The sequence below is a fragment of the Anabrus simplex genome, chromosome 3 (assembly GCF_040414725.1).
Source record: "Anabrus simplex isolate iqAnaSimp1 chromosome 3, ASM4041472v1, whole genome shotgun sequence".
NCBI lineage: Eukaryota > Metazoa > Arthropoda > Insecta > Orthoptera > Tettigoniidae > Anabrus > Anabrus simplex.
The window spans coordinates 46,424,894-46,439,433 of record NC_090267.1 but is presented as its reverse complement, the minus strand read 5'-3'; the positions used below and the strand labels follow the sequence as shown (position 1 = coordinate 46,439,433).

At 40.2% G+C, this 14,540-nt stretch overlaps 1 protein-coding gene across 1 annotated transcript in view; it reads left to right on the top strand.

Annotated features, from left to right (window-relative positions):
- Positions 1-2,210, top strand: part of LOC136866645 (nose resistant to fluoxetine protein 6-like) — a 188,418-nt gene extending 186,208 nt beyond the window's left edge. Inside the window, exon 10 of the mRNA XM_068226790.1 lies at positions 2,022-2,210. Within this exon, the coding sequence (XP_068082891.1) occupies positions 2,022-2,134 (113 nt within the window). The 3' untranslated portion in view covers positions 2,135-2,210. The remainder of the gene's footprint in view (positions 1-2,021) is intronic.
- Positions 2,211-14,540: the final 12,330 nt, after the last annotated feature.

Genomic DNA, 14,540 nt, shown 5'->3' with positions numbered 1-14,540 from the left:
ATTTGTAACCCAAACATCAAAAGAGGTATTTGAAGACTTGTGTTGTGTACCCTTAAAATATTCTGTCTCGTACGCGATTACAACATGGAGTTGAAATTAGATTTTGACAATATAACTACCTCTACGACCACGCCGCGTGACCCATACAGCTTGATGTAAATTTTGGTAGTGTTCAGTGCAAGCGTGTATATTTAATGGATAGAAAAATACACAAAGCATCTGGTGTGATGGAATTCTTTCTTCATTTCACCTCAGTGAGGAGTTAATGTGTTCGATTAATGCCCGCAACCAAGTGCCGGTAAGAAAAAGTTTCGTTAATGTATAGTTGAATATCTCAAACCTGCAACAGTTTCTGCTACTAAACAAGTACTTATGATTTCACCTTGTGATGAAGTTGAGGTATAACCTAAGCAGAGTTTCTAATTGCTGCAATGCGCGACTGTGATAAAGTTATTGCCAATTAAACAACAGTAGAATTGCTTTGAAAGTTACTTATGCGTTCAAAATTCAATTTTGAAGGCAATGTGATCGCAGTCGGTTTATTTATTCATTAGCAAATGATATAAATTACAAAAATATGATGCGCATGACCGTGATTTTTCTTCCATTGCGAGTAATTATGAATAAATGTCATACGCATGCACTAATACGGTACTTCAGAAACCTTTATGAAGTTTGGTCATGGCGCCGAGTGTCACAGATGATATTCGAAGATGTGAATACAATACGCACAACAAACCGTATAACCCGGTACCTCTGTGATCTTTATGACATTTGGTCATGACACTGAGTGTCAAAGATGATATACGAAGATGTGAATACAATACACACAAGAAACAGTAAAATTTATGAAGTTTGGTCATGGCGCCGTGTGTCAAAGATAATGTACGAAGATGTGTGTAAAATACACATAAGAAACAGTATAATCCGGTACCTCTGTAAACTTTATGAAGTTTGGTCATGGCACTGAGTGTCAAAGATGATATACGAAGGTATTAATAAAATACACCCTTCACCAACAAACACTTTATCACTGGTTAAGAAAATACGCAATAAACAAAGGCCTAGTTTTAGAATGAACAAATGAAGATGAATGCAAAAGTTTGGTACATACGATTAAAGCAGGTAATACGCACCTGAAAAATTCACTCAATACTCATTCCAGACAATAAATTTCTGTGTTGTATCACAGAGCAATATCCACAATTTGAAGGCAATCATTTGATACTCATTTATGGAACTAAGGTTAATTTCCCAGAGAATGAATCGCTAGATTGTTTCATAGATTTTCTTTGCTATTTTAAGTTCAATGCTATTCGTTTATCCAGTCTATCCACTAAGAGTTTTAGTATAAAAAATGGCGTCAACACATAAGAAAATTCTATCCGAATATCACATATGCCCAGTTTTATGAAATCTTTCACGGTATAACAACCTCTACAACCCGTGCGATTAATTTATGGTATGGAGGTTAATTTTCCAGGTGATACATCCCTAGATTGTATCATAGAGCATAATCCAGGGAATTACTAACGAACAGTTTATATTTGAGCAGCGAAAGCAGTAACTACGAAGTGCTACGCGTTCCCGCAGTTACTACCACCTGCCATACAGTATATCATCATTTAAGACAGTCTGAATGTTTAATAGAACGTGTAGGCTTAATAGAATTAATTAACTAACTAAGTTCTGTGATCTCCTTCAGTTCAACAACTCTTACCTTAAAATCATAAAAGATGCCTCAGTGTCCGTCTGCTTCACCCTCTATGATTCAGCCAATTATCTTCGTAGACAAATTAAAACTCATGCATTTGCCTCACATGGCACCGACCAAGTCAGATAGTGCCCACAGCTCCATCGATTGAGTTTATTCCTAACTTAACCTTCACTAGGTCATTGCGAGTGCCCTTCTACCAGATTTTTCACCTGTTTATACCAGAAATAACAGTAATGATGACGTTTCTTTTTATTATTAGACTATTATTATTATTAGTCTAATATTATTCATTCTTCTGTTTCAGCTAACAAGTACGCAGCACTCAAATCTTCAACAGATGGGTCGGAAGACGTGGAAAAGAAAGGAAGAATGCAGAACGGGTACATAAAGTTACCAATCAGTGAACCGGAAAGTTGAAGTGATTGAATAAAAATATTTATTGCCATTTTATATGTATTATATATGTTATATATATTGTAAGCGATATTAATTGATACTGATACGAATAAAACAACGTTTGTTTTATTATCTTAATTTATTTCAGGATGAACCAATAAATGCACACACACACACACACGCACACGCACACACACACATATATACACATAATTCCATTCAGCTATTGCTGTCTCTTTACAAGTCTCTATTTCTTATGGCACAGCAGGTAGTCCGGTCCATTGCTATTACCTGAGGATGGCTAACCCTCACTTTCACTTCCTTAAGTCCAGTCACCTCACACCACAGCTGTGTGTAGACAGCTGGATTTGAACAAGTGAACAAGTAAACAGCTACAGCTCAACAGTATTCAACAGCAGGACGATACTCACAACAGCGAACATTAACACAGGTCCAATTAACTTCACACTCACGATAAATGCTTATATCGGTGACTCACTGCGGTCCTCAGTCCACTGAAATACACAAGCACACAGTACTCTCAGATATCACACAGTCTTCCGTTCCGTCGTCTCCAGTCTCCCTAATCACTGGATTCTCCGACACCACAACAATCACAGCTCCTCTTTCAGACGTCGGCGGGCCACTAGCGACAGCCAACACCTCTGTCGCCCTCAGCACAGCCACCGAACCCCAAAATATTGAGTCTCACACTGACTTCGAGTCCAAACACTGACTCCGAGTCTAGCACTAAAGCACTAATTCTGACTCACAGTCCGCGGCTAGCCTCCCTTTTTATAGCTCGGGTGATGGGAACCAGAATATTCGCGATGTAGCTAGAGGCGGAATATTCTCGTCGAATCTCCAAGAAACTATCAAGTTAGCCAGGTGACGAGAACAATACACGGAAATACCAGCCATGCCCTCCAGGCCGGCTGGGAGCTCCCCGGTCGGCGACTCGCTAGTCCCTTCCAAGAAGTACCGAAAGTGGCTATGACAGGGCTGGCACGTAACAACACGTACATATTGTGACCACAAAACAAGAGTTTGCGGTATGTTCAAGAAGCTACCCTGCGGGAGACAACAGTTTCTTTGTCCCATCCCCTGTCCTGTAAGGCTCGATGGTTAATAGAGCTCTGCACTTGTGCTAGTGTGACATAATTTTCATGATGTGCTCGGTGACTGTGATAAATTTTACAATAACAATTATGTATCATTGATCAACGAGTGTTTATTATCGAATAAGTTCCAATGTTTCTTCCAACGTAGCTCTGAGAAGAGCTCTTTTCTTGAGATGTTGCCTTCATTGCTGGGAAATCTTTCAAAAAATAGGTCCATCAGCCAGAGTCGTTGCCTTCTTAGCACCACCCAGGGGTCACATGAAGGGTGCTTTAAGGTTAAACCTACGGACGTGAAGCAACACCAAACCCCTACACCTACTTCAAAAAATTGAGATTGAAACATAACCCTACCAGAGCAAAGGTTTCCTGCTCCATTTGAACAATCATCAAGCTAAACTTGAGATTTAATTTTGCCATTGAGATCTGTGACATAACGAGGTATCCAAAATATTTAGGAACAAGTAAATGTGCTCTTGCTTCGCTACGTCATTCCATACTGTATATGTATTTCTACGTAAATTGCTGTAGACGCAGTGAATAAGAATATGTATGTCTCTTAGCGGTATCCGAGAAACACTGCGTTGAGGACTCCATCCATCGTTTGCGATGTAAGGTGCGCGCTGGAAAGTTTTGATGAAAATGGCAGGCCACGTTTCCTATCACAATTCACCATCGTGTACGGGGGTTTCTACTCTAATGCCAGGCTCCCTTACCTACTGCCATTCACAATGGATATGTGGAGTTTTCATTATAAAGGGAGGTCCCTTTTTCCTAATGCTAGTCGGAATCGAGTTGGGGGTTTTGATTATAATAGAGAAATGCAGCTCTATCTAAAGCTAAAAACAAAGTGGATGTATTGCAGAAATGAAATGCCCCTCACTAAATTGTGATGATATGAGTAACGGATTTAAGAAAGAGGCAACGGAGGATATGGTTCTTAAATAAGAAAATAGCTTACGGTGTTATTACTTAAGACTAAAGAGGCAAGGCAGAAGCAAGGAATTAAAGCAGAAAGCGGAAGTAGACAAGCATGCTCCCATTCTTCAATTTCCTGATTTCTCCCTACCTTTTGAAATTCATACTGATGCATCTAATCTTGCTGTTGCTGGTGTTTTAACTCAGGTTGTGAATGATGTCCCTCTACCTATCGCCTATTTCAGTCGACTTCTTTCTCCTACTGAAAGGAAATATTCTATCTTTGAACGTGAAGCCCTGGCCCTATTAAATACTATCGAACACTTTGCTGAATATTTGGAGCATAAAGAATTCCTTGTAAAGACTGATAATCAGGCCCTTTCATGGCTATTGCACAATGCACCTAAGATTGGTAGAACTGGCCGATGGCTCATGCGATTGTCGAGATTTAAGTTCTCCCTTAAATTCATTTCTAGCTCTGAAAATTCTGTAGCGGACGCTCTTAGCCGTTTATTTGACACTTCTGCTCCTCAGCCTAGTACCACTGATGATTTACCCCTGAATGTCTCTATGTTGCCTTCACCTTCCTCTGTTAATGCTGTTTTTTCCTTAACAGATTTTCCCCTTTCATTTCAATCTTGTCAGTCGCATCAGCTCACCGATCAGTTCTGCATCCAACTCAAACAATCTTTATCTGACCCCTCTTACCAGGGTCCGTTTACTATTTTTAAAGACCTCTTGGTCTACAAACCCACCAAGAAAGCTTCTCCTAAAGTGGTGCTCCCACAGGCTCTTTAACCCATGATTTTGCAATATTATCACTCCTCCCCTGTAGGTGGGCATCTCGGCATCACCAAAACGTACAACCGTATAGCCTCTCTTTTCTTTTGGCCTCAAATGCGTAAGTCTATTCGCAACTTTGTTCACACTTGTGAATTGTGTCAAAAATCTAAACCTTTAAATATAAAGTCTGCTGGTCTTCATTCTGCCCTTCCACCTACTCACCCTGCCCAAACCTTTTTAATTGATCTAGTTGGACCTATTGTTCGGTCTTCTCGTGGCAACTTGTATATTTTCACCCTGTTGGATGCATTTTCAAAATTTCTAGTCCTCCGACCCTTACGTAAAATTTCTACCAAGATTGTCATCAATTTACTCGCTGAACAAATTTTTCCTATTACTGGTTTGCCAGCTAATATTGTTTCTGATAATGCTTCTATTTTCACTTCCGGTGTCTTTTTTAATATGTGTTTTCAACTGGGTATCAAACGTATTTTGACTTCTCCCTACCATCCTCAGTCCAACACCGTGGAAAGGTACCACCGTAATCTTAAAGTTGCTTTATCTATATTTCATAGTTCTTTTCAGAAAGACTGGGATTCACATCTTTCCTCTTTGGCCTTTAATTCCAGCATCAATAGTTCTACTGCTCCAACTCCGGCTAAGCTCTTTCTTGGTCGTGATCTTCAAACTCCTCTTTCCTTAAATTGGGATTTACACAAACTTTTTGAATCTTTTGATCAGCCATCCTCTTCATCACTCTGGAAAGACGCCTTTAATCAATTGCTAAAAGCTCAACAAGTGCACAAAAACGTTTATAATCCTCGTCATAAGCCATCAAACTTTAAAATTGGCGATTTAGTCCTCGTTGCCAATCATCCGCACAGCTCGGCAATCAATGCCACCTCTGCTAAACTTGCTCTTCAATGGCTTGGTCCATACCGTATTTTGTCTTTCCCTACCCCTGTCACTGTATTTTTGCAATCTACGACTGATTTGTTCGACACTAAGAAACTTCATCTGAGTCAGCTCAAGCGATTTCATCCTTCTTGAACTTTCACATCTTGCTTTTCTTTGCACTGTGTTTTCCTTCTCTTGTTATTACCTCTTCTTTCTAAAAAAAAAAAAAAAATTCTCTCTCTCTCTTTTCTGCTTCTAGTCTGGAATTCTTTGTTGTTTGTCTACCTCATCACTTCCTTTTGCTCCCTTTATGGATTTTTTTTTCTCCTTCTCCCCCTCCACACAGGTCTCTCCAGTCTCCCTCCCAGCCCAGTCGGCACAGGTTGTAATGGGAGTGTAAATATGCTTCCCAACCATTTTCTTTCTCTCTTTTAAAATTGTTCTTCATTTCTATTGTTGTTTGTGATATTTACATTTATATATCTATGTATATATTTCTATTTATAACTACTTTACTCTCCTTCCCTTCTCCCCTTGCTAACGCGTTAGCCCTTTCCTTTTTCTTCTTCCCCTACCTCTGTGTGTCTTCCTATTTTTCTGACTACGCATGTTCTTTGTGTTTGGATACTTTTTCTGCCGCCTTTTATTTTGTTTTGCAGTACCTTTCCTTTTTGATATACTGTTGCGGCTGCCGTCGACCCCCGCTCCAGCTTTTGGAAGGGCCCTCCATCGCTGTTCCTGGGGCCGTCTCGCCGTCGCCATCCAACTGTATCTTCGGCTTTTCGTCTCCTCCCAGCAATCTTCACTCTTCCATCATATCAACTACTTCAACTTCAACTACAGTAACTACCAAATAACAACCAACAAGAAAGAAAAAAAAATCCTTTGGATTTTTTTCTGGTGCCCGGCGGATAATGTAACGGACTCTTCACTTCATCAGCAACTACTGTTATGAAACTCGCCACGCACATAACCTTTTTTCTACGATTAGTATGGACTTACCCTCATCATGATATAAACTGCATTTTTTCTCCAACTGGAATTTGCATACTTCATACTTTGCATGAACTCGACTCTATTCATCTTCACCATCTTCGATAAACTAACTTCCTTTTGCCGGCTGAAGTCATGTGACCGCCTGGTTTATTCGCGCATGCTTCACTAATCTCTGGAATCTTCCAGAAATATTTCTCATTCTACTCCACACTATAAATACCTGGCCTTCCTCTGGAAACATTGAGATGGACTTAGGCCTGTGTGGAGGGAGCACCATTCTACGTCAACTTCGTCCTTAATTATATGTGCCCAGTAGACTTCATGTGCGGGCAGTTCAATTTGTTCCAGATGAGGTATGACAAACTGATTTCTTTACTGTAAATACTTTTAATCGCATTGGGATAGACTTTGCCTGCAAAATTAAGCTGGGAGCGTGGCATTTCCAGGCCGAAATTTCACTTGCCCTTCTTGGATTTAAAACTTTTCATTCACGACCTTTTGTAACAACTTTCTTTTGAAATGTGCGTGTGGTGTATTGGCAACTGTGCGACTTCTATTGTACACGTACTTCTATTCGTTCAGTGCTTCAGGATATTGTGAAACTGGTTCTATGAAACTATATGGTGATTACTCGGCTGTAGAACTACGTTACCTAGTGTTAATCTGTGGGATAACAGAAGTAGTGGTGACCTGGATATTGTATTCGCATTTTGTTCAGATAATTCTTTCTGCTGGTGTACTCGAATTTGCTAACTGAACATCTTCCCTTTCTTGTCGGTCTCGATTTCTCTTTTTATCGCAGTATTCATTCTTTCCTTGTTTGCCCTTTTCCTTTCCTGCGGCACCTTCTCTTTTTCCTTTCTTTCTCTTGCATATCTTATCTCTTTTTTTGTTGTTGTTGTTGTTGATATATGAATTTGTAATCCGTGTAAGTGGTTGGGAAAATTTTATATTTATATAGTTCTCATTTCATGTAAATTGTCAGATGTTCGATTTATTGTTTCAATATATATATATATCTATTTTTAAATCTTCTACTGGTTTCTGATCTATTTTCACTTATGTCCCTTATTCCTTCGTATATTTCTCTTTAACTTTCCAGGTTATGTAGCATACTCCCTTTGCCCAATGTCTTGTAACTCTGCAATGCTCGTTGGAGATTTCTAAGTCCACGGCCTCCATTCTTAATTTGATTGTTACTCCACTGCATAAATCTTACTACTCGAGGGAAACTATTCTTAGATTTTCCAGTGGCACTATTATACATAATATAGGTATGTGTATTACTCCCATGGGCCCAGTAACAGGAAACACAGTAAAAATTACAGCAAATGTCACAAAACACCTTATGATATGAAATAATGGGTGTGAAATATTAACAACCACACTTAGAGCTATTCGAAGACGACTGTAACCTCCAACGGTATTCCGCAAATATCCCGCAGAATGACAGCTTGACGTCTATCTCACTTTCTACCCAAGTAATAACCACGAGTTTACAGAGATAATGAAGAAAATGGCATTACTTTACTTCCCTGCTGGCAAGCAGCCGGACACGTTGCTATTGTAACTGGTAAATAATACAATAATGTTATTGGCTTTACGTCCAACTAACTGCGTTTACTGTTTTCGGAGACACCGAGGTGCCGGAATTGAGTCCCAAGGTAGTCCTTTTACGTGCCAGTAATTCTACCGACACGAGGCTGATGTATTTGAGCACTTTCAAATACCACCGGACTGAGCTTGGATTGAACCTATCAAGTTGGAGTCAGAAGACCAGCGCCTCAACCGCTTGAGCCACTCAGCCCAGTACGGTAACAGACAGGTCCGTTGGTGGTCTGCGCAGGTGTCCGTCCGTCACTCAATGCTGAGCGTGAAACCCGCAGAAAATATGAATTTTCTCCGTCATTTGAAGAGTAAGCCAAATGCAGTACATAATAAAAGTTAACACTGATGCTTTCACGGTCCGTACTTGTAGACATGATACGGGCTGTTGGGCTTACGCCGTGTCAAGAAAATAAGGTGAAACTCATTACGGTTCGCAGAGAAAGGAGCGTTTGACATATAGTCTACGGATTTGACAGAAAATCAAAAATCTGTTGTGGTTTTCGTATAAACCTCCAGTCTATCCAGCAATTTTCAATTTATATGAATATTTAAACTTGTCTGTGGATGAGTAAACTCTAAATATGAAGTTTGTTCGAGATATATCGAACCGTTTCGCCATGATAGTGAAACAGCCTGACAGACAAAGAGACGGACAGAAAGATAGACACGAAAGATAAAAATCACTGATACGGTCTTGAGTCGACCTATATCGGATAATTATCTGAAAAATTGACAAAATAAACGAAATTACAGACAGCGGACCCCCTACAAATTTATTTATATAGATTACTTCAGATCGCATACTTTCCTTTATGCATAGTCTTCTGAACCTGTCTAAAACTTAAAACACTCAACAACATCCTACAGAAATTATGTGGCTCAAGTTGGGGAACATCTGCAATCACTTTACGATATTCTGCTTTGGGACTGGTTTTCTCTTGCGCTGAGTATTGTGCACCACCCTGGATGAATAGTCCTTACAAACTACTCATCGACGCTCAGCTAAATGCTAGTATGCGTTTAATATCTGGCACCACCAAAACCACTCCCATATACTGGCTCCCAGTTCTGCCAGATATAATTCCACCTCATTTAGAAAGAACAAATGTCCCAATTAGAGAGTATAAGAAGATCTGAATGAACTCTCAAGTAGGACTTTCTCGCCGCTTGGGATTCTGTCCCTCCGGAAAATCCCGCGATTTACTAGACACCACGCGATATGAAGCTCCGTCGCTCAGTTATTACGAGATGCTGGTTACACAGTGCACGAAGAGGTCCTTAGATTGTCGGAGAACGACCGTAGGATTGATATGATAGCCTTGAAAAACAACAACAATGGATATATTATTGATATTGATCCTACTGCTCGGTTTGAATCGCACGTTAACCAGCCCAATGAAGTACACGAGGAAATGAAATGCATTTACGAACCAGCTATCCATTTCTACTGACGTGAATACGGACTGGATAACATCGAGGTGATTGAACTCATGATCAGTGAAAGAGGAACAATTCCTAAGTTATTCGAAGAATTCTGCACAAGATTAAAACTACCAGAGCCGTTGACGAAGAATATGGTCCTCAAAGCCTTGAAAGGTTCATTATTAATACTGAAACATTAATTAAGTAGTATACTTTGTCTTCATTATGGGGGAGTGTTTATTTTGTGAATATTTTGTATACAAGACCTTCCAGCACTTGAACTGCAAAGGGTCAAGTCTCGACACCCACCCTTACATGATAGAGCCAGAAGGGTTGCTACAAACTTTGACCCTTTGAAGGAATGGAGAGATCTCTGCACAGTCACCACAGACGTTTCTCTGAACATCTTTCTTGGTGACATCATCTACTCAGTAATATGTGCACCACACTGAATCGAGCGAGGACAACACATGGAAGATGCAAGGGCTTCCTTACCAGGCGAATTTATACACTTCAACGCCAGAATGTGACTGTGGCCGCCCCGCAGCAAACATTTCTCCATATTTTGAGTGAGTGCAAGTTGCGGCGCTATACAGGTACTTGGAGTGAATCTCTGTAACCAACACCTGAAGTTTAACCGCGGATCAAGAAATTGGGCATTCAGATTCCATACGGTGCCCTAAGTAATGTACGTATCGACGGTTCCAATGCAATGCCTCGTATCTGACAATTGTCTTCCTATTCATTATTCTCTTGGGCACCAAGTGTGAGGTTACGGACTCGTATTTTAGCACCAAAATATATAAAGGATATGTGGAGATAATCTATTTGATTTTAAATTTATTTCGTTCCGGAATTTTTTATCTCAACCTGTCATACATTCAGTTGAAGTCACAAATCAGCCCAGCTTTTGACCGAAACGTTTTGTTCTTGTTAGGACTTTCTGTGGGAGTGTATAAACCGTATACAATTCTCTCTATACATCCTATGTACAACAATGGAATGACGAAACCCACATTCAAGGACACATGTCCCGAAACACAAATCTACAAGTGTTGGAGTCAGCTCTTGTTGTTGATATGTTTAGTTTACTTAACTACCACAGCTGTGTTGCAAGTTGCAGCCCACACGAGTGGACATAATGCTCTCCGCCCTGCGATAAGATGCAAATCTTAATTTTCATGCGCAGAGGAAGTTAGGGTTTGCATGTATCAAGACAGAGATAGTCGACCTCTATTCCATTATTCATTTAAAATGTAAGAACACGTCTGTTAACTTAAATGAGCTGATACAAACACAAAATCCACAGTTCTAGCACTTCAGACAAGCAATCAATGTTGAAAACATCCTAGCGATATGAGCTACGAATTTTAGGTAAATTAAATATAATAAATTACGAGAATATATTCTTTATTTATTTATTCTTAAAAATTACAATCCTTTTCTTAGTCACCGTCATACGGTCTATTAGATTAGCAGTTTGCCTTTTTCTACCATTATGAGAGTGCTAATGTCCGTCAATGTATTGCTTCACTTAAGCACTGCTACGAGCGCTAATGTGAGTCAATGTATTGCTTCACTTAAGTACTGCTACGAGCGCTAATGTGAGTCAATGTATTGCTTCACTTAAGCACTGCTACGAGCGCTAATGTGAGTCAATGTATTGCTTCACTTAAGCACTGCTACGAGCGCTAATGTGAGTCAATGTATTGCTTCACTTAAGCACTGCTACGAGCGCTAATGTGAGTCAATGTATTGCTTCACTAAGCACTGCTACGAGCGCTAATGTGAGTCAGTGTAGAGCTTCACTTAAGCACTGCTACGAGCGCTAATGTGAGTCAATGTATTGCTTCACTTAAGCACTGCTACGAGCGCTAATGTGAGTCAATGTATTGCTTCACTAAGCACTGCTACGAGCGCTAATGTGAGTCAGTGTAGAGCTTCACTTAAGCACTGCTACGAGCGCTAATGTGAGTCAATGCAGAGTTTCACTAAGCGCTGCTACGATCGCTAATGTGAGTCAATGTATTGCTTCACTTAAGCACTGCTACGAGCGCTAATGTGAGTCAATGTATTGCTTCACTAAGCACTGCTACGAGCGCTAATGTGAGTCAGTGTATTGCTTCACTTAAGCACTGCTACGAGCGCTAATGTGAGTCAATGTATTGCTTCACTAAGCACTGCTACGAGCGCTAATGTGAGTCAGTGTATTGCTTCACTTAAGCACTGCTACGAGCGCTAATGTGAGTCAATGTATTGCTTCACTTAAGCACTGCTACGAGCGCTAATGTGAGTCAGTGTAGAGCTTCACTTAAGCACTGCTACGAGCGCTAATGTGAGTCAGTGTATTGCTTCACTTAAGCACTGCTACGAGCGCTAATGTGAGTCAATGTATTGCTTCACTTAAGCACTGCTACGAGCGCTAATGTCCGTCAATGTATTGCTTCACTTAAGCACTGCTACGAGCGCTAATGTGAGTCAATGTATTGCTTCACTTAAGCACTGCTACGAGCGCTAATGTGAGTCAATGTATTGCTTCACTTAAGCACTGCTACGAGCGCTAATGTGAGTCAATGTATTGCTTCACTTAAGCACTGCTACGAGAGCTAATGTGAGTCAATGTATCGCTTCACTTATGCACTGCTACGAGCGCTAATGTGAGTCAATGTATTGCTTCACTTAAGCACTGCTACGAGCGCTAATGTGAGTCAATGTATTGCTTCACTTAAGCACTGCTACGAGAGCTAATGTGAGTCAATGTATCGCTTCACTTATGCACTGCTACGAGCGCTAATGTGAGTCAATGTATTGCTTCACTTAAGCACTGCTACGAGCGCTAATGTGAGTCAATGTAGAGCTTCACTTAAGCACTGCTACGAGCGCTAATGTGAGTCAATGTAGAGTTTCACTTAAGCACTGCTACGAGCGCTAATGTGAGTCAATGTATTGCTTCACTAAGCACTGCTACGAGAGCTAATGTGAGTTAATGTAGAGTTTCACTTAAGCACTGCTACGATCGCTAATGTGAGTCAATGTAGAGCTTCACTTAAGCACTGCTACGAGCGCTAATGTGAGTCAATGTAGAGTTTCACTTAAGCACTGCTACGAGCGCTAATGTGAGTCAATGTATTGCTTCACTAAGCACTGCTACGAGAGCTAATGTGAGTCAATGTAGAGTTTCACTAAGCACTGCTACGATCGCTAATGTGAGTCAATGTATTGCTTCACTAAGCACTGCTACGAGCGCTAATGTGAGTTAATGTAGAGCTTCACTTAAGCACTGCTACGATCGCTAATGTGAGTCAATGTATTGCTTCACTTAAGCACTGCTACGAGAGCTAATGTGAGTCAATGTATTGCTTCACTTAAGCACTGCTACGAGCGCTAATGTGAGTCAATGTATTGCTTCACTTAAGCACTGCTACGAGAGCTAATGTGAGTCAATGTATTGCTTCACTTAAGCACTGCTACGAGCGCTAATGTGAGACAATGTAGAGCTTCACTTAAGCACTGTTACGAGCGCTAATGTGAGTCAGTGTAGAGCTTCACTTAAGCACTGCTACGAGAGCTAATGTGAGTCAATGTAGAGTTTCACTAAGCACTGCTACGAGCGCTAATGTGAGTCAGTGTAGAGCTTCACTTAAGCACTGCTGCGAGCGCTAATGTGAGTCAATGTAGAGCTTCACTTAAGCACTGCTACGAGCGCTAATGTGAGTCAGTGTAGAGCTTCACTTAAGCACTGCTACGAGCGCTAATGTGAGTCAATGTATTGCTTCACTTAAGCACTGCTACGAGCGCTAATGTGAGTCAATGTATTGCTTCACTTAAGCACTGCTACGAGCGCTAATGTGAGTCAATGTATTGCTTCACTTAAGCACTGCTACGAGAGCTAATGTGAGTCAATGTATTGCTTCACTTAAGCACTGCTACGAGCGCTAATGTGAGTCAATGAAGAGTTTCACTTAAGCCGTTATAACTACATTCAGTGTGGAAATTTTTAAAAATATCAAGAAAAGCCTTAGGGTATTGAACCAAGATACACTTTACAGAACAAAATACGTAAATAAGTTGATTTGCCTAGGATTTGAATAAAAAAGAAAACGAGTAAGGAAACAAGCGACCTTAGGCTGTTTTCCCGGAACTGCATTTAGGCCGGAAGTGATTTTTCGAAATTTGTTTATTCAGTTTGATAGAGCTATCCACGACTCATAATTTGAAAGCTTTCCGAGCCCTTTAGACCTTCAACCTTCGACACAATTGAGGAAGTTGCTTAATTTTAAGTTTTTCGTCGTATTGGGACCTCTACTTCGTCCGCTGAGAAGTGTTTTCAACATGAAAAGCCTCCAAGTGTATCAAAAGGAAACGTAAGAAAAGTGATTATGAGTAATTCTATTCGCTACATCACCAATAATTGAATAAATGAATATTTTGTATCTACTTCATGACTGCATACTCTATCTGAAATTAAAATGAACAGATACAACATTGAACAAAATTATTGCCATTAAAATTATTATTTATGAACCAAAATAAATGTTATTCGTTAAAGTGTAGGATTCTCTTCGTTTTACGGACTTTTCACACATCAGAGCAGGCAACATAGCAAGAAAACCCGGACGCACTTGAAGCTTTTTAAAAGGTCTGAAATAGACGATACTGCAATCCTCATCCGAAAAGTATGTAAT